Raw genomic sequence first — 26,567 nt, forward strand, 5'->3', positions numbered from 1 at the left:
CCCCCCTTTCATATCAGAAGCCCATATTTACATCAGGAGACCCCTTCACATCATGGTCCCCTCCTTTTCCATCATAAGCCCCCTATGCTTCTAAAGCCACCATCCTTTACATAAGAGCCATGTGTGACAATTGACATTTTCTAGAAGTTAGAAGTTGTGTTATGATGGCAAGAGGAAAATGGAAGATGTTATTCCATTTTTACATATTAATTTCAATAATTGTTATGTATTTGGGTTGGAGCTAGGGATTAGTTATGGTCAGAGTCATTGATTAGCCATGGTTGGAGCTGGTGATTGGTCATAGTTGGAGATGGTGATTGGTCGTAGTTTGAGCTGGTGATTGGTCATGGTTGAAGCTGCTGATTGGTCGTGGTTGGAGCTGCTGATTGTTCGTGGTTGGAGGTAATGTGTTGTTGGAGCTGGTGATTGGTCGTAGTTGGAGCTGGTGATTGGTCGTGGTTGGAGCTGGTGATTGGTCGTGGTTGTAGGTATTGTGTGGTTGGAGCTGGTGATTGGTCGTAGTTGGAGCTGGTGATTGGTCGTGGTTGGAGGTAATGTGTAGTTGAAGCTGGTGATTAGCTGCGGTTAGTCCTTCTGATTAGTGAGGGTATTTATGGATTAAAGCCTCGATTGCTCAGGATTCCGTTATGGCCTAAACCAGAAAAAAATAATTTTGCAATTGTATCCATTGTATTGTATTTTTTTGACAAAAAAAGTATATTGTGTAATACGGCGTTTCCCCACCTTTTTTCAGCCACGGCACCTTTTAAAAGTATGCAAAACTTTTGGCACCCCAGTCTAAAATGTGAAAGGAGTAAATGTATAAATGCAAAAAATTATGTTTGGTTTTTATTCCCCCCCCCCCCCCCCAAAAAAATTTGCGGCTCACCCCCCCCCCCCCCCCCAAAAAAAAATACCCAAACCCTTTTCCTAGACAGGGGACTGGTATGGAATTTAAAAAAAACAAAAAAACGACGTGACGTCACCCCCTCACATCAGGAGCCCCCTACACATCAGAACCATATGTTTCAAATCATAAGCCCACCTTTACATCAGGAGCCCCCTTCACGTCAAAGTCCCCGCCTTTCACATTAGAAGCTCCCCTTTAAATCAGAAGCCACCCCCCTTCTGGTCAGGAGACCTGCTCACATCAGAGTCCCCACCTTTAACATCAGAAGATCCCTTTACATCAGAAGCCACCACTTCTGGTCAAGAGCCCCCTTCACATCAGAATCCCCCCACTTTCACATCAGATGCGTCCCTTTACAACTGAAGCCACCACCCTTCTGGTCAGGAGCCCCCTCACATCAGAGTCCCCACCTATCACATCAGATGCTCCCATTGACATCAGGAGCCATCCCCCTCCTGGTCAGGAGCCCCTCACATCAGAATCCCCCCACTTTCACATCAGATGCGTCCCTTTACAACTGAAGCCACCACCCTTCTGGTCAGGAGCCCCCTCACATCAGAGTCCCCACCTATCACATCAGATGCTCCCATTTACATCAGAAGCCACCCCCCTCCTGGTCAGGAGCCCCCTCACATCAGAGTCCCCCCACTTTCACATCCCATATCCCTACCTAACCTTCCCAATATTACTACTCAATCTCTGTAGTATCCCAGCCCAACATTCCTAATACCCCCTACCCAACCTCCCTAATATCCCTACCTGAGCTCCCTAATTCCCCTACCTGAGCTCCCTAATTCCCCTACCTGAGCTCCATAATTCCCCTAGCTAACTTTACTAATATCCATATTCAACTTCCCTAATGTCCTACCCAACCTCCCTAATTATAATATTTCCAGGCTGGTTCAGGATGGATCACAGCTACAGAAAATGTGATGCCTTAAGGTGCCCGCGCACCTTGCGATAATCGTATGATAAGCGTTGGAAATGCCGCAATCGTACGTTTATCGCAAGGTGTGTGGGAGCCGTGCGACCTCTGCTACTGTAAGGTCGCACGACTTTTATCTTAGGAACATGTTCGAAAACCCGCCGAGAATCGTATGATGTTCGGCGGGTGTGTGGCATGTTCGTAAAATAAATGCCGCACGGGCCGGTGTGTGCAAGCGCACACTGCCCGTTCAGCATTGCGGTCATCAGAAGCCCGCCCCCTGGCGGGGCGGGCTTGCAATCATCGCAAGTACGATCTGCCTATGCAAGATAGGCAGAACGTACGTTTTTTTAATTACCTTACAACCATCGCTAGACAAAAGTGCCCGTTCAGCATTGCGGTCATCGCAAGCCTGCCCCTCAGGGGGGCGGGCTTGTGATGATCGCAAGTACGATCTGCCTGTCCAAGATAGGCAGATCGTAAATTTTTTTAAATTACTTTACAACCATCGCAAGACTAAGGTCTTGCGATGGTTGTAAAGTGTATGGCCACCTTTAGAGTTCCCCTTTAATTAATGAGGATTGGAATCACATATGTGTCTACTCAAAGCTTCACGTTAGTTTAAGCAACAATGTAATGTCACATGGGTCAATAAAGCAAAAGGATATATATATATCCGCTGCAGAAGATACATCACTTCAACAGAAATGGAAGTTATAAGTCTATGATAGCATTTGCAAAAGGTCTGGAAAATAAAAGAACTTGCGGTTGAGCAGTCTACAGTTGCTATTGGAGACAGCTTGGCAAGGAATCCAATGCAGCAGTATGGTTGCTAGTGGAGACAGCTTGGTAAGGAATCCGATGCAGCAGCGAGGTTGCTAGTGGAGACAGCTTGGTAAGGAATCCGATGCAGCAGCGAGGTTGCTAGTGGAGACAGCTTGGTAAGGAATCCGATGCAGCAGCGAGGTTGCTAGTGGAGACAGCTTGGTAAGGAATCAGATGCAGCAGTCTGGATAATTGCACAAGAGGAGCTTGGTCGGTAACACTGTAGGCAGGGGTGAGGAGAGTGCCTGTCAGCAGTGTCAGTGCAATCAGAAAGGTTCAGCATGGAGGTGGAAGGGAGACTTGCCGCCAAGGAGGGAGGAGCCAGATGACAGCGCAGGAGTGAGTCGGATCTCTGCGCCGAACACGGTCCATGACCGAGTGCCCGACTTTTCAGAGGGGGTGACACCAAAATGACTGTCAGTCATTTTGGTGTCACCCCTCCAATGGTGTCACCCGGGTGCAGGGCCACACCCCCCGCACCCCTCTTGTTGACGCCACTGACGCAGATGCAGATAAGCCCCCCTGCCCGCAGAAGAGGCCCTTGTCCTCATCGACATGGGGACAAAATACTTTTCCCCCTGGAAAAGCACCCTCCCAATGTGGCCTGGTATAGTGCAGAGTCCGCTCACTCCTCGCCCTCCCTTTCCTGCCCTGCCAGTGCTCGGATTAAGGGTCTGTTTGGGAATTTTAGAGGGGACCCCACTTTTTTTTTTTTGGGGGGTCCCCGCATTGGGGTCCCCCTTAAAATCCCTAACAGACCTAAGGGTCCTGCTATGAATTGGGAAGGGGACCCCACGCTGTTTTGTTTTTTATTTTATTCTAGTTTTTTACAAACTTGCAGGGGATTTGGTCTGCTTCGGCGGACTGTTTTCCCCACTCCGGCTATGTGTTCGGCTGTGCCGGGCTGAAGCATATGCGTTCGGCTCGGCTGTTCGGCTCAGTATGTGTTCGCTCACTTCCCGATCTACTGAGCCGACCTGTGACAGTTTCATTCACACAGGTCGGCTCAGATTATGAGGCTGATCGAAAATCACTCGCCTCAAAATTCTCCTTTAAAGCGCACATATGTGTTTCTTGGACTGGACCCTAGATGGCAGCAGAGTTCTATCTAATTATGCTTTACTAAAAGGAAAGTACAGTAGTTTTCAGTTGAGCGCAGATTTTGTAGTTCTGAGCTTCGCCTTTCACGCCGGCACACTGCCTATCGGCCAGAGCAATTTTACATTTCCTCTATGGGCCTGCTTGCTTATTTGGCAATAACTTTGGCAATCGGACATGTGCATTCGGATTCGGACGAACCTGCAAATCAACGAATATCAGTTCGATTTTAATTCGGCCGAATCCGAAATAACGAATTTGATATATGCCCGGATATACTAAAACGATATTCGGGCATACATAAATTCGTTTTCAGAACATATCTGTGCATGCCCGCCACCATCTTGGAGGCGGAGAGTGTGATGTCACACCCTGAACGAGCGGTGGCCGGATCGGCCACCAAAGCATTCTGCGCATGTGCACTGGCGTCCCACCCAACTCACTGACGTCACTGGTTAAACTTTTTAAGTTTTGGATAGAGTAGGGAATCCCTGCCCATTAATTGTTTTCTTTATGTGTCCCTCGTGGTCCAAATTTAGCCCCGTGCAGTGGCAAAGAGGGGGCTGAGGAAAGGGAATGATGGGATTGGCCAAGGGAGGCCAGGAGAAAACATTGGCTGCATCAGTGGCTTGGTTTCATCAGCAGCTGGGGAGGAGACCCACGGATCAGCTGCATGAGTGGCAGAGGGGAAGACCCACAGATTGGCTACATGAGCGGCTGGGGAGGAGACCCACGGATTGGCTGCATGAGCGGCTGGGGAGGAGACCCACAGGTGGGCTGCATGTGCGGCTGGGAAGGAGACCCACAGATTGGTTGCATGAATTGCTGGGGAGAAGACCCACAGGTTTGCTGCATGAGCGGCTGGGGAGGAGACCCACGAATTGGCTGCATGAGCAGATGGGGAGGAGGAGACCCATGGATTGGTTGCATGAGCGGCTGGGGAGGAGACCCACAGGTTGGCTGCATGAGCCGCTGGGGAGGAGACCCACGAATTGGCTGCATGAGCAGCTGGGGAGGAGACCCATGGATTGCCTGCATGAGCAGCTGGGGAGGAGACCCATGGATTGGTTGCATGAGCGGCTGGGGAGGAGACCCACGGATTGGCTGCATGAGCGGCTGGGGAGGAGACCCACAGATTGGCTGCATGAGCGGCTGGAAAGGAGACCCAGGGACCTAATCTGGAAGTTGGAAGTGTAGGAAAGGAACCCCAGGAACTGAGCCACTAGGCTGTGAACAGAGCATACTGCGAGCTGGGTATTAGGCCTAGGGAAGAGTGACACCAGGAACCAGAGGGCAAAGTACTACTGTGTGGCAAGCCAAGGAACCTGGAAGCTTTGTTCTGTGGAGAGAACCCTTAAAGGCCTTCCAGGAACATGGACTGTGGACTCCATAGAGGGAGAAAGAACAGTGTTGAGTTGGATGCCCCAGAGTGTGGTATGACTCCTTGCCTGGCCTTTGGAGAAGGCATCTAGGCAGCATGCCTGGTGAAATGCTCTTTCACCCCTTATTTGCATTGAACTTGTCTGCTGCTGTTGGAACTGTGTTGCTACTAGAGGAATCTGCCCAGGACACCTTGGGAGTTTGGAGAAGGCAGGAGAAGTGAACAATCTAGGACAACATAGCTGATTTGGAAAAAATCCCCAATTCAGCTCACTTTCCAGTTCAGCTATGTTGTCCTAGATTGTTCACCTCTCCTGCCTTCTCCATACTCTTCACCCTTTAGTGAATAAGTGCATAAGTGCATGTCAACATCAAGTCCAAACACTATTGTGCAGGTTCCCTTGTCTTATACAAAGTGGACACTAGGTGACAGCAGAGTACCATATGGGTGCACTCAACTTTTCTGTGTGTTTCCAGTTCCACTGAGCGCTGCACGCATTTTGCAATGGAACTGATAACCAGATACGCTGAACCCAAGCCAGGATTTTTTAATTGGTCCAGCCTATAAGCAAACAAATCTTGGCGCCCTAAGTAACCCCTTCTCTGCTAGGATCACCTTTACTACACAGAACATTTCCTTGTTTTCCTGGTCATAAACCTGGCTTGGTGAATCATTCATGATAACATTTAAATAATCTTGTATGAGATTAGTTTTCCTACAGATGATGTAAAAAAAGAATGTGTGGCCATTAATTACTGTGCCTGAAACTTACCTATACAAGTGGCAATTAAATCACAAAGCCATCAAAAATGGTGGTTTCCCATTGATCACAAGTAGATGAGATCAAGAACTGCCTTGATGATTCCAATGGAAGAATCTGAACGCTTTCGACTAAATTGCCGTAGTTTTTCAAGATTTCAAAGAGAATTGGGAGGGAGGAAATCTCTATTCCAGGGTCTGTGTTTTAGCAGTGAGCAGTACCCAATGATTGTGCACCTGTGCACAACCCTTACAAAAAAGGTGCCCATACACTGCTCGATTCTCGTACGAGAATCGCGGGAAAACCCCCGATCGGACGAGAATCGAACAGGGTGAACGAAGACGTGCGACCGTTTCTACTGTACGGTCGCACGTCTTTTGTCTAAGGAGCATGTTAGAAAACCAGCCAAGAATCGTACGATTTTCGGCTGGTTTGAACGGTGCTCGGGAGAAAATGCCGAACGGGCCGGTGTGTGCATGCGCACACTGCCCATTCAGCATTGCGGTCATCGGAAGCCCGCCCCTCAGGGGGCGGGCTTGCGATGATCGAGAGTGCGATCTGCCTGTCCAAGATGGGCAGATCGTACGTTTTTTTAATCACTTTACAACCATCGCAAGACTAAGGTGCGATGGTTGTACAGTTTATGGCCACCTAAAGGCTGCTGGCTAATGTTCAGGGTTCCACTTGGGAATCAAGATTTTAGTGAGTAGATGTTTACTTAAAGCTCTACTGTTTGACGCTAAATCTCACAATTGATGGAGAATGCATTGGGCAAACTGTGGAGTTCCCGACTAAAGTGAGTTCATGTGTCTGTGAATGGTATTTCTGTGAATTGGGACAGCTCAGGTTGCATGCTGTGCAAAGCAGGTGAATGAAAAGCATTAAAGAGACAGTGCTCTAATTTTTTTTCTGTGGACTGTGAACACAAGGGCCAAAGGTGCAGTGGATTGGACAAATCTAATGTCTGCCAGAATGGGGCGTTCAAAGGAAATGGACTATTACGAAAAAATGGTTGAAAGAGTTTGGTGACTGGAGGCATGGTCAACACTTGGGGAAGCTGCACAGGTGCCAGTAAAAGCATTGTGAGTCTGCTGTGGACTGGCGCAAGCGACCATTGGCAGCGGTGACCCCAGCTACTACAGTGGAGAAGCCAGCTCTGACTGCCTGGGGAGAGCAAGGGGCTGAACAGAGGCCCAGCAGGTGCACAGTTGTTGGTAGCAATGCCAGTGAATGCAGGATTGCTGACTGCGTGCCATGGAGGTCGTCTGCAGAGGAGTAGGGCCAAGCAAAGACACCTGGAGAAAGTCAGCAAGTGTCCAGGGGGAGGCTGTCATCTCCCATAGCAACCAGGAGGGACGTGTCGCCTGGAGAGAGAGTCCAGAGCAGCCAGAGAGTGCCAATTCCCAAAGCAACACAAGAAAGAGTTTGATGCTACTGTTCACCATAGCAACCGGTGAAAGATTATCACCAGGACTGAAAAGCTGCAGTGGAGATGTAGCCCAGCATACAAGTGTAGCGCCCTCTAAAAATGTCGCTATTCAATTTAGAGATACCTGGACTGTAACCAGTCTAGAAGGCGGTGGTAAGAAGGCGGAGCTACTGACCTGTGCGCACGTGAGCAGTCTGCAGGAGAAGGCGGCCCACGTGGAGCAGGAGAGATGGCGCAATACAGTTCTGTGGAAAGTTCAATCATTTCCAAGCCCACCGGACCAAGTGTACCTGAGTCGATGGAATGGAGAAATGACTTACAGCTTACCAAGCTAACTGACACCGGAGTGAGGATGTCCCTCAGAGGTGAAGTGGCGTTATGCAGCATCAGAGGAACCGAGCACTTGACCGTTACCTGCGGAAAGTGCGGGAAACTCTCAGCACTCATCAAAGCCTGGAGTCGCTGTGACCGTTGTGGAGATTGCCTCATGGAACTCATCGCATCGGACCTACCACCGAGTGTCTACCGGGTGGATTGGGGGACCGGACGCTGTGAGGAGGCGAAGGAATTGAGCGGACCCGCGGCTGTGAGGTACCTGCATCAAGTTCCGTCCACTACCAGATCGACTGATGCCGACTACAGTGAAACATGCAAGCTGTGTGTGCGTTTCAGCCTGCTGGAAGCTCCCAGGAGGGAAGCACATTTGATGAAAGTCGTGCAGTACCTTGTGCGGGATGTGGCCGATGAGATCATGGGTTTGTGTCATGCCCTGATCTGTAGGGTACAGCAAGCCTAAGTTGTGATGCTAAGGTGCCAGCAATTGCCCCTAGTTATGTAAAGGAAAGTATTGTGGAGCACCAGAGACATGTGGACTATGTCAACACAGATCCAGCGCTCTCCAATGAAGTCAACCAGGGTGCCTGAGAGGGGTGGTAAGACTAATATGAATGAATTGCTTGATTGAGATTGTTTGTATTGTAGTCAGACTGACTGGAATCTGTGTGTGTGAGCTGGATGTGATGCCAGCTGAGCAACCTATGGGACGTTTTGTGAGAAACTTGCCTCTACGCTATGCATACCCTGCTTGTCCCTACCCTACACAATTTGTCTGCCGGCAGCAGGATTCCACAGCAGTTCCCTGAATGTAAACAGCAGGCAGTGCAATAGCCAGCATGCTATTGGCCATTTCAAATTGCGATAGCCAATAGCAGGCTGGCTATTAAACCCGCCCACTGCCTGCTGTCAATCAGCAAGGTAGCAGTCCTGAAGGAGAAAGTTCTCCCATCCATCCACTGCTGCAGTATTTTGTTCTTGGACTTCCTCTGTACACCGTTCCTTGTTTCACCATCCTCGACACATTTGCAGACTTCCAACTGTAAGTCATATATATTTGTTCCTTCTCTCATGTATAGATGCCATTCAATATCAGGTAGTAGCGCTCTTTCTTGTGTTTTTCTGTTTACCATTCGAATTTGCAGGGTCCTCTCCCTGCTAGTGAGAGCCTGCACACCATAATTCATAGCCCGTGTTTTTTCCAGTAAGCAATTATCAGTTGTGCGCTTATGGTTTTTCGTTTTGTTGGAGCACTGTGAGGTTACCATGGGAGATGACCGCTCCATGGTGTGTTTCCCCTACAGACACTGCTCTGCCTAACAATATGGGTTAAATAAATATGAGCTCAGCATTCCGAGCCTAATGAAGGGGACCCTGTGAGGCACCGAAGGCGCTTGCATTGCATGACAAATATGTGTCATTAAATGGATCTTTTTCACGTTTTAACTGGAGGGCTGGTGACATTTTTGAACTGTATGTTATTTCACGGTGCCATCCGTGGTCATTTCAAGCACCCACCTGGACCATACAGGTTTTCATTACTACCCAGTGAGGAGTGCAGCAGGATATATCGATACGTTACCATTGGAGGGGTGGCACCAAAATGACTGGCAGTCATTTTGGTGTCACCCCCTCTGAAAACTCGGGCACTCGGTCAAGGGCCGAGAGCGCGACAGTAGCTCGAGAGAGAGGAGGGGACCTGGCGGCATACCTTATCCCACCGGGTGACGTCCCCTCCTCTCTCTGACGACATCCATCACCAAGATGGACACCGGCAGGTAACAGCAGTACCGCGCCTGACGTCACTGCAAGGTGTCACCCGGTACCCGCACCAGGGGTCACTCTGCCTCGGGACACCTCTGATACAGGCAAAACGGAAATGAAAATCGGTACGTTTGACCTTTAACCCCAGTAAATGGAAAATCTGATTGGTCATCCTGTGCTTTTGCAGGAAGTCATCCTTGCATGGTGAGCTGCTTTATTCAATAAGCGTTTACTAGTATTTAAATAAACAATTAAGGGTCAGGAAACAGTTATATGTGCCCACCGGCTGCTCTATTGTTTCCTACTAGCTAGAACGTAAACAAACAGAGTTAATTTCAGCGCTTCTACTTAGCTCCAATCATTTCTCAGAAATTTCATCAGGAGCGGAGCGCTGGAGGAAGGCCAGAAGATCCCGAGGAGTTCCCAGGAGAGCCGAGTTTACAGTATGAGATGATGCTGGATCATTAATGTATCCTCCATCCAGAGCCCGGATAAAGAGCAATACAAAAAATCCCCTTTCATTGTGCTGTGAATACAGTAAATGACGGAATCTTTAAAATAGCCGTTTGTTCATTTTTGTTCCCCGGCTGCACGGAAGTGGATTGGTTTAAGAGGAAAAGTACCTGCAGGAACCTTGTGATAGTTCTTTGTTGTAATGTAGTTATTAAACTTAGAGAGACATGACAGGTTCACTTTCTGTACAGTATATCCATTAACAAAGCAAATTGTTCATTTTTGTTCATGTGATTGTTTCTATGTGTGTATAAATGAGTGTATCTGGGTCATAACTGCAAATCACAGGGCCCCATAGAAAACTACAGGTGTACCCCCAGCACCCCCATTTCTCTATGCCTCTTCTCTTTTTTTTATGTACAGCAAATGACAGATGTCATTTTATGTTTTTTTTATGTACAGCAAATTAATTTTATGTACAGCAAATGACAGGCCCCATGGGAATTTATTGGTGTACCCCCATTCTTATATGCAGCCTCCCCCTTTGAATTTTATGTGCAGGAAATCATAGGGCCCCATAGCAAACTATTGGTGTAACCCCCTTCACCTCTATTTCACAGAGCCCCATTATTGGTGCACTGTCCCTCCTCTATGCCTTCTCCCCAATTTTAATTTTATGTACAGCAGATCACAGGGTGCCGTAGCAAATCATTGGTGTACCCCAGACATCCCAACCTGCAAAAACTAATTTCAGGGAGGTGGCTTTACGGGCTTCTGCCCCCCCAACCATGTACACACGCTAAGGAAAATAGCTTTTCTAATTTTTTTGGCAAACTTACATTGTACTTTGCAGTTTGGGTTGCGTCTGGGTCTCACCAGGGCTGCATGCAGATCTCACCAGGGCTGCATTTGGGTGTTGGGCTCTGCAGGTGGGTACTGGGCTCTTCAGGTGGTGCGGGTGGGTGCTGGGCTCGTGCAGCATTCATGAGCAAGGAGGTGGGGGTGCCTGTCAGAGTAAAACGTGCTGACATCGGGAGCAGTGCCTTGGCTCCTCTGGTCCCGGGCAGCGGAGAAGATGGCGGTGAGCACAGGTTGGTGAGCAGGGGGAATGGTGCAGACAGTGGCGGTGATCTCTGATGACCTTGCAGTGTCTGCCTGCAGATATCCTGGAAAGGTTTACTTTAGGCCTGGTTCACACCTAGGCGTTTTACAACGCGTTCCTACGCTCTGTAAAAAGCTCAACATGTGAAAAACAATGATTGCCTATGGGCATGGTTCCCACCTGGGCGTTTTACAGCGCGTAGGAACGCACTGCAAAACGCCCTACGCCCAAAGAAGTACAGGAGCTTCTTTGGGGCGTTTTTGCCGCGCATATCCATTGGGATACAGCCAGGTAGCACTCGGAAACGCGCGTTTGTCGCGAATCGCGGGATAAAAACGCGTGACAAACGCGCATATTCGATACGCCCAGGTGTGAACCCAGCCTTTTAGAGTAAACCTTTCCGGGATTTATAAATCTTCCACCAAGCCATATGCTGGGAGAATGCTGTTCACATGGCATTTCCGCCACTAGAAATGACAACAAAAACACCTTTTAGAAATGTTTAGTAATGACTATCTACAAACACATACTTCTAAATAATTGCCGGCTTTTTATTCTTTGCATATCTTATTTTTCTTTTCCTCCCATTTCTCTCACGGTGGCCCTTTTTACTAAGGGCAGATTGCTATATCTCCCTTTACTTCCTGGAACTCTGGCACATTTCATTATTTCAGGAGAGGAAAATGCCTTTCCCTGAGAGCTCGTGAGATTACAGATGAGATTTCCAAGCAATGGTCTGCTTATTCAACCTTCCCAGGAAGTCCAAGAGGACCAGGAAGTAGAAAAACAATAATTGGAAGTCAAAGCAATATGTTTGTTTAACTAATAAATGTAAGATGGTTTCACAAAAGCACCCAGAGCTGCAGGCTGATGTGATTTATAGTGAAAGGTCCACTTTAAAGGTAGGGGGCATGTTCAACTGTTAAAATGAATGCTACAAGATGATATAAGAGTAAAGTAAAACCATGTATATGAGATCCTAAGGTGAATTTTTGCTTGGAGTTTTTGCATTGGTCGAAGCGTGGTTACAAGTCACAGAACACTAGAAATGTTTTTTTTTTTTTTAAATGTTAACATTTATTTACCACAATTAGAAAAAGGAAACATTTTGTTCTTGGTTACTTTATTAAAAAAAAAGAAAACCAAACAATCTATAAAAACAACAAAACACAAAATAAAAAACACTACATGCATACTGAAAAAAAAAGCACCACAGGTGCACACATTCTGTAACGGTTACGGTATTTCACAGCTGTGGACCTAGTACAGTACTTTCCTAATGGACTTCAAAAAGGAAAAATAGTTGGAAAGCCAATTGGCAGGCATCAGCTGAAATCTGGTTGGTTGTTGTGGGTGACTGCAAATAACAAGAACTTGGAAAGCAACAGTGACACATGCAGGGTTGGGTCTTGTTCGGGTCAACAGATAGCCACCAAAAAAAAAGAAACTCTCACAGGTATCTTAACTATTCCCTACTCGATCCAAAGCGAGAAAAACTACATTTTGGGTTTATATACAATTTAATTTATGTTTTTTGATTGGATAAAAATTACAACTCTTTGTACGTTGTCATTGCTCTTTTTTACTGAAGGATAAGAACAGTGAGGTCACCAGCACGCTTTATCGATATGTCTTTCTTTGATGTCAGATAAACATGGTAAGAAACCGAGCTTTCTAGTGATATCGTGTTTATCTGATGTCAATAAAAGACGTATCGATAACGTGGACCTTGGTGTGCTGGTGACCTTACTGTTCTTATTTATGCGGCGCCACCCTCTGGCCGTTTCAGCCCCTGCCGGAGTGAAATGTTGGTTTGGAGTGTAGAGGGTAGGGATGCACCGATAACCGATTTCCATATCGAGTACCGATTTTTTTTTCCCGGTACTCGCCGATATCGGAAGTCCCATTCAGGAAGCCAGGCGGCGTGTAATGACTCACCACCTGGCTTCCTGATTAGCCGGGAAGCCGGGCAGCGTGTAAAGACTCGCCGCCTGGCTCCCCGATTAGCAGGGGAGCCGTCCCAATGCTTCTTGTCAGTAGGTGACGAGAAAGCATGGAGCCGTCTTTCTGGCCAATCAGGAAGCCGGGCGCTGTGTAATGACGCTGCGCCCGGCTTCCTGATTGTCCGGGAAGCCGACTCCATGCTCACTCGTCATGAGGTGACGAGAGAGCATGAAGCCGGCTTCCTGACCAATCAGAATGCTGGGCGCCGCGTCATTACAGGGCGCTTGGCTTCCTGAAAGGCCAGCTTCCCACCAATCAGGAAGCCGGGCAGCATGTCATTACGGCCGGGATGCCAGCTCCATGCTCTCTCATCACTTGTGACAAGAGAGCATGGAGCCGGCTTCCCGGCCAATCAGGAAGCCGGGCAGCGTGTTATGACGCACTGCCCGGCTTTCTGATACCGGAAGTATCGGGCTAGGCATCGGAGCATTTGGGTGAGTACGAGTACTCGCCCAAATACTCGGCATCGGTACCGATACTGGTACGAGTATCGGTACATCCCTAGTAGAGGGATATCGGTACATCCCTAGTAGAGGGATATCTTTTACATTACTGAACATTCTCCGAAGACCTGGTCCAAGATTCAACAGCATACAAAAAAGAATAACCAGAAGAAAAAAGGCAACAAAAAAACAAAACACAGCATCCATCTTACAAAGATGACCGAAGGTATAAACAAATCCAACCTTAGAATATATCTGCAAGCTACAAGTCTCTCCCTTATAGGAGAAAAGCATTATTTTACACAGTCATGTATTTAATACTAACTTTTTTTAAAAACAAAATACAGTACAAAAAGTAAAAAAAATTAAAATGAACAAGCGCAAACATGATATGTGGTTGGTGTCTCCACCCCCTTCCAGTTTCCCAAAGTGACCTAAGAGTTCATCCTGTTAGTACGTTTTGCTAGCTATCATGGAACACTGAAGTAACAGTTCAGTCACATGACCGTCAAATTGGAACTTCTTATAATAAAGAAAAGAGAGCCAAGACATAGGAGCACTGTCCCTTGTAAACAGCTTGTTTTATTCTTTTCCCAGCATCGTAAAGGTCTTTGCTACGGCTCGGTTGTTCCCGGGAGATTCATGAACTTTAAATTAACACGAAAAGTTTGTGTTTTTCGTTAATTTTACGTTCCAAGGAGTCCACCGCCTTCAGGACTACCTTGACTTCGCTTCTGCTGAGGTTCCCCTTCATGTACAGAATTGCTTCAATTTGCTTGTTCCTGCAAAAGAGAAATTGCAATGACTTGGTCTGCATGCTCCTAAGATGAAAAAAAAAAAGCTCTGCTGCTAGGTACACTTTAGGATGATACAATTATGAGTTTGAGTTTGAAATGTAAAAAATATATATTTCAATTAGGAAGATAATAAAATCTTGATTTGATTTTTTTAAATTCATTTTTTATAGTTGTTTTATTGAATTAAAGGAGAACTATGAGGTAAGTGAAAATCACTCATCCTCATAGTTCGAGCCGACGTGTGACAATGAAACTGTTACACACCGGCTCTATTGATCGGGAAGTGAGCGAACATCTCGATCATCTGCCTGCAGGGAGCCGTGACTGTCAGTTATTGCTCCCTTCAGGGATTTCCACTAGATAGGCAGAGCCAGCTGTCACTCACACAGCTGGGTGGATCTCAACAGTAATATCAGGTCCCGTCCTGGCTGCGGTGGTCTCAGTATACAGCGAGCTGTAGCTTGTGATGTACTGAGCTTTGGGTCACAGGAGGAGGAGGTTAGTATATGTCCTCCCGTGACCCTTAATAGAACTATGGGGTAAAAAACTTACCCCATAGTTCTCTTTTAAGTTAAAGGGGTTGACTTATATACAATCTGTTTGAATCTGCGAATGTTCATCCTGTGCAAATATATGCACAAACTACTGTTCTTTCGTTCTTTTTTTCCTTTTCAAGGGTAATTGAAAGAGAAGTAAAGCCAATTTTTTTTTCTGGCTTTACTTCTTTTTTTGGTAACAGAAGTACATTTACTAATGTGCTCCTGTGACCCAATGTTGGCATATAGCAGGGTACTGTCCTGTATATGCTCACAGTGCAGAGCCATGCCACAGCTGGGAAGGATCCTGACTATATTGATGGGATCAAGCTGGCTGCCTGATTGACAGCTGACTCTTCCTCTCCAGAGCCGGCTGTGCCCACCTTCCTCCTTGTCTGTTCCTACAATATGCGCTGGAGGAACAGAGAGAGGAGGGGAGAATCCCTGTGCAGAGTGGGGATTGACAGTCACTACTCACTGCAGGGAGGAGACCATGAGCTGAGCGATCAGTAGTTACATCATCGCTCAGCTTTCAGTATAGATCTGGCTTGTGAAAACTACAGTGTCCCGCGCCGCTCTAAGTATTGGGAAGAGGTCATTTTAGTCTCCCAATTCTTCTCCTTTTTAAATGTGAATGTTCTGATATGTAATATTGCAATATGGCCACCGGATGGTGCTAAAGGAGCATAGGAAATAAGTATTTAATTGCTGGCTCCTCAGCTCCATCTAGTGGCCATAATGAAACATTACAATCGGAATATTTAAAGGAGAACTATGAGGTGAGAGAAAATTACTCATCCTCATAGTTCGAGCCGACCTGTGACAATTAAACTGTCAAACGTCGTCTCAATAGATCGGGAAGTGAGAGAACACATACCGTCGCTCGCTCACTTCTCAATCATCTCCCTGCAAAGGGCTGTGACTGTCAGTCACCGCTCCCTGCAGGGATTCCCCCCTTCCCCGGTGTCAGGATCCAGAGCACCCCCAGGTGGTTCTGGAGCAAGGTCCTGTAGTTCCTGTGCTCGCCTGAGGGTGTCTCCAGCAGCCAGGAACTGTCAGGAACCTGCAGCTCCAGTACTCACCTGCGGGTGTGCCCCAGCTGTGACTGATCATCCCATCACCTGGTGCTTCCTGGGAGGGTATTTAAGCCCTACCTGCAGTCAGGAAGCTGGCTCGGTATTGCGTCGCCTGCACCTGACTGACTCCCCTGGCCTGTGCCTTGGAACCTGAACCCTGCTACCTGAACCGTGCTTCCTATCTGCAACCCTGTCACCGACCCGGCTTGTTACCCGACCACTCTCCTTGAATCCTGTTCCTGTACCACGCTGCCCTCCTGTCACCGACCCGGCTTGTTACCCGACCCCTCTCCTTGAAACCTGTTCCTGTACCGTGCTGCCCTCCTGTTAATGACCCGGCTTGTACCTGACCACTCTCCTTGTATCCTGAGGCCTGCCGTATATCTGCAGGCCTGTTACCCCTTCTTGTTGCTATTCCCCCCTGGCTGTAGGGGTGTGTTTGTCCCAACGGTGGGTTTGTTACTTCACTGCTAAACCTGTGGGGGGGTAGAGGGGGTTTGTAGTTTTGTTGATGTGTAACAAATAAACTGTGTGCATAGAACCCTATGCTGTGTGGGCATATTAATTTGGTCATCCTGCTTGGGTACCTACATGTGGTGTGAGGATGCCTGTGCATGGTACCCTGACACCCGGTCCGATCATGGTACCCTGACTCCCGGTCCGATCCTCCAGCGCTGAGTGGAGGAGCAGACGTTGGAGGGGGCGGGTACAGCTGGCTCTGCCTCTAGATAGGAAGAGCCAGCTGTCACTCACGCAGCTGGGTGGATCTCAACAGCATTGTCGGGATCCATCCCGGCTGCGACGCTCTCAGTATACCGAGAGCTGTAGCTCGCTATATACCGAGCTTTGGGTCACGGGAGGACGCTAGTATATGTCCTCCCGTGACCATAAAAAGAACTATGGGGAGAAAAACACTTACCTCATAGTTCTCTTTTAAATTTTAGTTACACACGTAAAGGGAAAAATGAAAGAACATTTAATTATTTCTATCTTCACACAGAACGAACATTTACAGATAGTTGCAGGGTGAGCAGCCCTGCAAATTGTTTATAAATCGACCCCTTTAACTTAATTCAGTAAACTAAAAATAAATAAAAACAAAACAGGCTTAAAATTATTTTCACAATTGTATAATTTCATCATTTCAAATCAAACTCGCACTTGTATTAACTTAAAGGAGAACTATGGGGTCAAGGCTTTTCCCCATAGTTTTCCTTAGGGTAACGGGAGGACACAAACCAGCGTCCTCCCGTCACCCTAAGCTCAGTATACCGCGAGCTGACTGAGACGCCGCACCTGGAGCGGATCCCGACGTAGATGACGGGATCCGCCCAGCTGCGTGAGTGACAGCTGGCTCTGCCTATCTAGAGGCAGAGCCAGCTGTACCCGCCCCCTCCCCCGTCCGTTCCGCCAGTCAGCGCTGGCAGATCGGAGCGGGGAGAGGGGAATCCAGCCCCTCCCCCTGTCACGGCAGAGAGCCGTGACAGGATCGAGAGGTGAGGGAACCCGGTATGTGTTCGCTCACCTCCCAATCTACTAAGCCGACCTGTGACAGTCTCATTGTCACAGGTTGGCTAGAACTATGAGGTGAGTGGAAATCACTCATGTCATAGCTCTCCTTTAAAGCTCCCTGTGTTACTTTAGGCTTGGACCTTTTTTATTGGGCTGACTGCTTTGGGTTGACTGAACCATCTGCCTTCCAGTTTCATAAATTAGGTTCTCTGGTGCTCTGTATAAAAACGACGATTCCCGGGATGTTACACATATTCCTAAAGTCATTATGCTGTAGCTTATTTTAGTTCTCTTTTTTTTTCTGGGGGATTTCTTGAGTATATCGTGTAGAAGCGTGCCAAGGCCTGCAAATGCTAGTGAAAAAGAATCCATCAGCTGCTGACGCACGCCCAACGAATGATTCATTAGGCCAGGCCAGGGAATTGCATTCTCAGGGAATTAAAGCCTCATATTCCACTTCCAAGAAAAACTATTTTTTCCCGGGAAGTCAGCTGGCTGCTTCGTGTAAACTGCTCTGCCATCTGCAATCACTTAGGGACCCTTTGTGCTAAATCAACCCGGGCTGTCTTAGGGGCCCTTTGTGCTGTGAAATCAACCCGGGCTGTCAATGGTAGTTGAAAGTGAAAGCACTTTTTTTTTTTTTTGGTTCATCTGATCTATTGTTACCTCTAATCCATATGCCTTAAATGTATCATTATTGCTCTGCAGCACCATTCTGGGTAATGGTTCCTGAGGGCCGTATTGGTGGCAATGCGATAAAGTGGTAGAGATTTTACAACTTGCTTCCCACAATGACTCAGGGCATGTGCTGGAGGAGGAATCATCCAGTTTTATAGGCACCTCTTCCCCTACCTGTCCTGTAATATCACTGCCTCTTTCTCCACCCATCCGGTAATATCACTGCATCTCCCCAACCCTTCCTGTAATATCAGTGCCTCTTTCTCCACCCATCCCGTAATATCACTGCATTTCCCCCACCCATCCTGTAATATCAGTGCCTCTTTCCATCCATCCTGATATCAGCACTTCTTCCCCCAACCCTTCCTGTAATATCAATGCCTTTCTCTACCCATCCTGTGACATCAGCTCTTCTTCCCACTCCCATCCTGTAATATCAGTGCCTTATACCACCCATCCAGAGATATCAGTGCATCTTCCCCACCTATCCAGTGATATCAGCCCTTATTCCTCGACCCATTCAATGCTAACAGCATCTCTTCCGCCACCCATCCAGTGATACCAGTGACTTTCCCCCCACCCACCCTGTAATATCAGTGCCTCCTTCTCCACGCATCCTGTGATATCAGTGCTTCTTCCTCTACCTATCCAGTGATATCAGCACTTCTTCCCCCACCCATTCAATGACAACAGTATCTCTTCCCCCACCCATTTAATAATATCGGCACCTCTTCCCCCATCCTTTTGGTGATACCAGCACTGCAACCCCATGGCACCTCTTCCCCTACTCATCCACTGATATCAATGCCACTTCCCCTACCCATAGAGACTGATTGACAACATTAGGCCTTCCCTGTGTCATACATATTGAGTGTTTTTAAAGCACATCTTGTCCCAGTGCCATGGGACAACCTCACATGTTACCAGCATGAGCCTTAGCACCAATCCCTTTTCCTAGTTACATCTTTAGTTTGTCATCCTGTGCAGACAGGCTCACTGCCAGTCTGATTTGAGATTTCATCCTGCTGTGTGGATGGATGATGATGGGAATTTCATGCAAAGGAAGTATTTAGCTGCACGCAGTACAGTTCCAAAATTTGCTAATTGGATGAATACATACAGGTTTGTTTTTTTTTGTTACAATGGCTTGTGTAACATTGACTTCCCCATTTAAAGTTTAAAGCACAATTGAAGTCTCATGTGTTTTATCTTTTTTGCTTCCTCATTTTATTATGTAAATCTCCTTTTTTTTTTTTTTAATGTTTTAAAATCCCATTTTCTCTCAGGGAAAATGCTGCTTTGTGCTTTTCCGCTGCAGTGGTCTGTGCTGACCTGGGTAAGTAACAGCCACACCCTTAACACAAGTGTCCCCACATAGGCTTGTATTGCAGAGGAGGACAGGGGTATGCGTCTGACCAGGTCTTTTTTTGAGTTCTGATTACTGAGTGTACTGGGTCTAGGTTTGGTGCCTATTAGACAGCACAGTCCTATTTACATCCCCTTTCACAACTGCTGTAACAGGGAACTGGGTGAATGGCTATAGAACTGGAATTTGTTAGTACAATGTGTCTCCGATTGCCTAAGTATTTATTCATCTGGGAGTTACCCAACTTTGGCCTGAAGCTTAAAGCAACTAACACACAAAAAAAGAAAATTGTCTCTCATCATTTTAAACAAGCTTAGGCAATGAGCATAAGAATCTGCTTGCAGCCTTGTAGACAATGTTACAATTCTTTTCCCTAGGTAGAACAGTGTCATAATATCCTTACCGAATATCTGGATAGAGTTCAACAAATTTGGCTACTTGCAGCTGAATTGCATTTAGATCCTGAAGTTCAATTATTTCTGCAAGATTTGGTAATGCAGGTTTCAGCCAATCTTCACATGAGCGCTGTTAAAATAATGATATATAATTAGATTGCGCAGTCAAAGACATTACCAAAAGCTACAAGACCCTAAGGATCATTATTAAGAAGCCCCCCATAGGATTGACAGTTGCTGTCCTGTTATCTGTCAGACCTCATGCTTATAATACATACTGCCTCCCATCTTCTGAGTGTGCCCAGCATTCCCCTGGGGCTTTGGTATTGTATGTTGTTATGTACACCTAAAAGCTGGAAGTCTGTTTAATTGGTATGAGGACAGATGTTAGGGCAGCTGCTGTCAGACCTCAGAGAAGCTCTCAACTCTGGCAGACTACATACGGTGGCAAATGGAAATCTTTTGTATGCCCAAACACACATATATATTTAGTAAATAAATAAATATATATATACACTGCCTGGCCAAAAAAAAAGTCACACACTGTAATATTTCATTGGACCGCCTTTAGCTTTGATTACGTCACGCATTCCCCGTGGCATCGTTTCGATAAGCTTGTGCAATGTCACACCATTTATTTCCGTCCCATCAATTTGTAGTGATGATGGGAGAGTCGGACCACTGCATAAAGTCTTCTCCAGCACATCCCAAAGATTCTCAATGGGGGTTAAGGTCTGGACGGGCCAATCCATGTGTGAAAATAATGTCTCATGCTCCCTGATCCACTCTTTTCCAATTTGAGTCCAATAAATCCTTGGAATATTCCCAATGTGACATCAGAGAAGAAAAAGGCAGTGTGGATAGATATTAATTTACAACTAACTGTTCAAATTTTTGCATAAAATATGGCTGGCCCCATGCACTTTTATCATTGCAAACTATTCACAAAAACAAAGGTTCTTTTTTTAGATATATAGCGACATCAATATGATGATTTACAAAAAGCTCAACCCCTCCATGTGCAAAGCTAAAAAATATCCCTTCAGATAGACCGGAATCCTTTGTTACTAGTCTGAAGTATATTTTGCGTCTCAGTTAAAGTTCTTTGGTAGATCCAGACATCGGCAATAGCAGCACAAGGGATTAATTAGTAGAGTAAAAGCACCTTTTGTCTGGATACCTATGGAGATGGGAGCTGATGTTGTGCTTTGGAAATTGCAGCCCACGTTTCAAACTTTCAAAGAATTCCTGACGCAGCCAAACTCTGAGGCCTCTACACAGTTTACTTTGGAAATTCCTGCACGAGGAAAAGGCTGGGCAGTAGTTTTATCTTACCGCCAGAAGCCAAGACACGGAGTGCACATCATTAACACATTCAATGCTTCAATTGATTTGACTCTTGTATGGAAACATCTTCTGCATCCTAATCTCTCTCATTTGAATGTCTGTATTTTAGGGAGGTTTCTACCTATGCTGATTTTTCTTCAATATTTTATGTAAGAGATCGGAACCCATTTATTTATTACAAATTTTCTGTATTTTCATGTTTGTAGCTTTGATGAAGGCTGTTCTCGATAGGCCTCAAAATTAGTTGGCTTGTTAATGGACTTTTTATCACTCAATGGACTTTCTTGGTTGGAGTTTAACACTTGTCTCTGTGTTCTATATTTTGTAATCCTCTTCTGTGCCTAGTCTGGGTGCAGACTGACTACCATTGGGCTTAAACCCTTTCTACTGTGACACTGAGCCACATCCATCTGCAAGTCCGTGTTCAGTAAGAATGCCTAGTTGCTCTCACTGGACAGGATGCCAGCAGGTGAGCAGGACTTGGTCCTGTCATGGGTTGACAAAGTTGCATCCCAGGTCGAATCCTTCATAGTGTAGCTTCAAAGCGTTCTCGCGCAGGGCACAGAGGTGAGTTCTGTGGACTGTTCTTAAGTAACATTGGGTTAGGGATGCAGGAGGTTCCTACTTTATTGACAGGCCCACTTAAACTCCTGCACACCAACAATGCTCTTGGGCATTAGAACATACAGGAACTTCTCTATAAGTAATTGCAGGCCATTCCCTTATCTATGTAGATAAGTGAACAAACACAGGACAGCTTTATGGCAAGAATCCATCCTGTGCACAGGCAAGCTGAAAGGAACATGGAGGCTGCCATTGCCAAACTTAGATGTCATGTTAGATGTCTGACTTCAGTATATTCTGAGCCACGGACTTGGAATAAGCATCCAGTACATGAAGGGTAAGTCAAAACATCCTGTTTGCTTCTTCCAGGCCAATGACTTGCAGAACTGAAGACATTAGATCAGCATGGCAGCCAAGCCTCTAGCATTTTCAGCAGGGCAAGTGAAGGATTTCCATTTTTTTGTATAGTTTTCCTCTTTATCCTCAGGCTTATCAGTCCATTACAACTCCTGAACTGGTCTTCACGCTTACTAACATATCTGCTACAAGTGGAGCCCTCAAAATGCTAATAAAACAAGTCTGTCCGTAAGGTTGTTGTATCAGTTATAATATAAAAGAGGCTTACATAAGAAACTGAGAATGCATTGATGAGATCTGCGTTCTCCCGGATCTGGTTAGACAAAGTCTGCATCTGCTTTATGGTTTTATTGCTGGCTTTCCTCTTCAGGATTCGTGACAGGTGCTCTTTGACCAGGTACAGATGGATTTTCCCAGAGAATACCTAAAAGGAAAACATCACTTTCTTAATAAATCAGCAATTGCAAAGCAAATTTCTCATCTTTAGCAAGATGACACTGACCTCCTCTGTTAGTTGTCTGGGACTGTGTGTGGTTCCCCAGAGTAACCAGTTGCTTTCTAATGTGGGAATTGAGCAGAGGATCTTGGTGGGAGTTTTCTAACTATAGATGTTGTTTAGGACAATGGTTACTAAATATTTGCATTGACTCCATGAAATCAAGTGACAATTAAAGAGGTCCTTGCAAACATGATAGTAAGTGCTTAACCGCCCTGCTGCCCACGCTGCCAATGCAATGAAGATAAATAGCTGCCCAAAGACCATTCAGAAACCAATGCTTCCAAGAGTGTTGCTCTCCTGGTCCCCCTCTGAGTGGTTCATCCTTGTCACTACAGGACATACTAATGATGTAGGGGTAAGTTGGAGAAACCACTTGGGATGTGGGAGGAATCGCTGAATACAGTGGGGAACCAGACTCCCAGAAGTTTTGGTTTCTGAAAAAACTTTAGGTGACGTGGTCAGAGGAAAGGTAAATGTTTACCATCTTCTACCTATATTTTTTCATTATTTGTTTTAACTCCTTGTTTTACAAATAAACACTTATTAAAAGATTGATACATGTGTTAGCAGATGATGTTGGGCTTTCCGCTAACAAAGCCCAGCTCTGTGTGCCTCATGTTAGCAGCCTGTGTATAACTGATGAATTCAGACAAGCGCTGTCTCTATTAAGAGAAAAGTGATTTCCCTCCTCTGAGTCATTTAGCTGTCTGATTAATTTGATCTTCTGCTATTCAGGTCTGGTCATAATGCTGGCTGTTGACCACAAAGCAGCAAATCGACCTTTGGAAAAGCTGCACCCTAAAGTATGTCACCTGTTGGCTGCATATGCAAAAATGGAAATCTATGTAATATGTCACATTAACCTTACAACAAAGAAAGGAAAAAAGGGTAAATATAATACTATAATCAGTGGCGGAACTACCAGGGTCGCAGAGGTCGCGGCCAGGCCCTGGAGTTCCGCCACTTGGAGGGGGCCCAGGACACGAGGAAGGGGCCCCTGGGAACCGCTGATTACCAGGATATTTATTATCCCGGTAACCGCTAATGTCAGTACCGGGACCTCTTCCTCCTGTCCTGGGCCCTACATGCTTCACGCTGCTCCCCTCACCTAGCTCCGGGCGCAGCGTGAAGTATGATCCAGCCGCCGCAGCAGCCAATGAGTGGGAGCGGTGTTATCCCCACCCCCCGAATCACACAGAACTGCTGCCGAATAGAGAGCTGCTGCGGACACGAAGGGGAAGATAGGGAGCGGGAACCAGGGGCGGACTGGGCCGGGGGGCAGGGTGGCAATTGCCCCCCGGGCCTCTGTGCTGCCTTTAAAAACTACAAAGTATGTAGCTTCATATTATTTTGCATTGCTGTAATATGTATTGCTGAGATTTGTAGTTCTCTATAGCTGATGCTGTTCTGCATTGCTGTATAATGGTATTGCTGGGATTTATAGTCCTCTATAGCTGATGGTATTCTGCATTGTTGTTTAATGTATTGCTTGTAATTGTAGTTCTCCATGGCCAATGACATTCTGCAATGCTGTACAATGTATTGCTGAGATTTATAGTCCTCTATAGCTGGTGGTATTATTCTGCATTGCTGTATAATGTGCTGAGATTTGTAGTCCCTCTACAGCTTGGAGTTAGTGGCAGTACTACCAGTGTCGCAGCAGTCGAATACGTGCACAGCACTGACGAGACATCCCTCCACTACCAGTGTGCTATGATTTTCCTCAACCCATACTCTACCGCGTCTCTTCCAGGTGCACATGCCATGAAGAAAGGCGGTCATGAAAACAGCTGATTTGGAAGACTCGGGCCCACTGGAAGGGACACAGTCGAGAAAATGTATAGGATCAAGAAGAAATCCTCCGATGCACTAATGATAGTTTGCATAGTCGAGTAGCTGAACGGAGAGGATCCCTGGGACATCTTTTTAAACATAGCCTTCAGGAAACAATCAATGAAAGGCTCTTAGCACATAAGTCAGGAGAGCCAGAAAGGCCAACAGAGAGAATAATCAATGGATGATATTCAGATCATATTTGAGTCATTTCTACAAACCTTTAGGTCCGCAAAAAGATCTCGAAGCAGAGCATTGTGAATGGTATCTTCCAGCTGTAGAAGCAGTGACAACATGTCAAGACGCTCTTTCACACTTAACTTTGATTCTTTGCCTTTTATAAATTGTCTGCAATACATTGAGGCAATAATCAAATATCTGCGTTACAAATCATTAAGGGATGATAGATAGATAGATAGATAGATAGATAGATAGATAGATAGATAGATAGATAGATAGATAGATAGATAGATAGATAGATCAGAAAGACAGACCAGATGAACAGAATGACATCATCAACTTCTGAAGAAAGAAGATGATGAATAGATAGATAAATAGTGATGTATTATAGCTAGACAGATAGGTAGGCAGATCACAGATGGATAGCCTCTGCCAAATGTTTGTACCTGAAGAACAGGCAGCAGTTTAGGTGCGTGATACATGTTGCTCTGTAGAAGATTTGGTTCCTGTTTTTCTCTACATATTCTGCAAACTGGTTTTTGTATCTGAAAAGTGAAAGGATTACTATAATTATCATGCAAAGCGCAGTATATATATATATATATATTTCTGTCTACGTATCTCACAAATCCCAAAAACAAGAAATTTAGTCTTCATTTTAGGATAACAAATTCCTTAATGTCCCTTGTCCAACTATACATCCAGAACTGCTGGATTATAGCACAGATACAGCCTAATATTATAGAATAATGTATTTCAATCTGCATTCAGGCTTGTGGGTCATTATCAGTGAACCATGCCTTCTATAAAGTAAGGGTTGGGCTTGGTCATTATCAGTGAACCATGGCTTCTATAAAGTAAGGGTTGGGCTTGGTCATTGTCAGTGAACCATGGCTTCTATACAGGGTTGGGCTTGGTCATTGTCACTGAACCATGGCTTCTATAAAGTAAGGGTTGGGCCTGGTCATTATCAGTGAACCATGGCTTCTATAAAGTAAGGGTTGGGCTTGTTGGGCAGCATCAGTGAAGTTCACGGAAACCATGGCTTTTATGAAGTAAGGGTTGGGTGGCAATGAGACAATATAAAGAGGGCAAAGAGGAAACAAAACGTTCTTCACCAAACCAGTGCAAAGGCTTGTTAGAACAGAAGGCATGTACATATCTCCCTAGATGTACAGCTGGCGAAGAAGCAAAGAAATGATTTGCATGGCTCTGCTAGTATCCCAAAATGAGGACTATCCTCATTTTTGGGATGAGTCATGTAAATACATTCTGCTTTAAAGTAGAACTATAGCCAAAACATTTTATTTAGTGGATGGAGAAAAGGAGGGTTGTAACCCCTGTCCCTCTTTTTGATATCTGTGTCCCATTGGGGAGATTTCACTTTACTCCTTGCCCAAAAGCCACAACAGACTTCCAATCTATTCCTATTCTGATGGCAGCCGAAAATGTGGTATTTGCTTTCAATAGTAACACTCACCAGGACAAATAAAAGAGCGTGAATCTTCCTAAAGGGGACACAGACCGCAATAAAACCTGATGGGGTTCTAATCCCTCTGCACTCCATAACTAAAACAAAAAAGTTCTGGCTTCGGTTGCACTTTAGGAATGCTCTTTTGTGCTTTTTACTGGTTCAGTGCGGAGCTTTTTTTATTCCTTTTACCCCATCTCACCATGACCTGGCCTGACTTTACCTTTCCTTTGTGATTTTATTAAAATGGGGGAAAATACACTTTGTTGAGTTTTGGTTCAGAAGTATCAACTTTTTATTTTGTGCTACTAAGCTCGATCTGGAATCCAATAAGCGATCAAATACATGTGAAGTGATTTTACCTCCCCAGAAAGTCCTTAAATGTATGGGCCAGCAATGGGGCCAGCCTGTCCCTGATTTCTGGTCGGATTTCAGACGCTCTCTCGAAACCACTAGCGTAACACTGGAAGTACAAAGGGTGGATTTGATGATTACAGCTATATTAGAAGCTCTATATATGAAGAAGGTG

The 26,567-nt window shown here is 45.9% G+C and overlaps 1 protein-coding gene across 1 annotated transcript in view; it reads right to left on the bottom strand.

Annotated features, from left to right (window-relative positions):
- Nucleotides 1-14,076: 14,076 nt before the first annotated feature.
- The window catches only part of LOC108788576 (tumor necrosis factor alpha-induced protein 2-like), a 14,511-nt gene continuing 2,020 nt past the window's right edge, over nucleotides 14,077-26,567 (bottom strand). The window contains exons 3-8 of the mRNA XM_018558367.1: nucleotides 25,014-25,112; nucleotides 24,609-24,735; nucleotides 24,369-24,491; nucleotides 22,324-22,479; nucleotides 19,796-19,917; nucleotides 14,077-14,209 (exon numbers count right to left, since the gene is read on the bottom strand). Of these exons, the coding sequence (XP_018413869.1) occupies nucleotides 14,077-14,209; nucleotides 19,796-19,917; nucleotides 22,324-22,479; nucleotides 24,369-24,491; nucleotides 24,609-24,735; nucleotides 25,014-25,112 (760 nt within the window). The remainder of the gene's footprint in view (nucleotides 14,210-19,795; nucleotides 19,918-22,323; nucleotides 22,480-24,368; nucleotides 24,492-24,608; nucleotides 24,736-25,013; nucleotides 25,113-26,567) is intronic.

Source organism: Nanorana parkeri, unplaced genomic scaffold (genome assembly GCF_000935625.1).
Source record: "Nanorana parkeri isolate BGI_ZX_2015 unplaced genomic scaffold, ASM93562v1 scaffold335, whole genome shotgun sequence".
Taxonomy (NCBI): Eukaryota; Metazoa; Chordata; class Amphibia; order Anura; family Dicroglossidae; genus Nanorana; species Nanorana parkeri.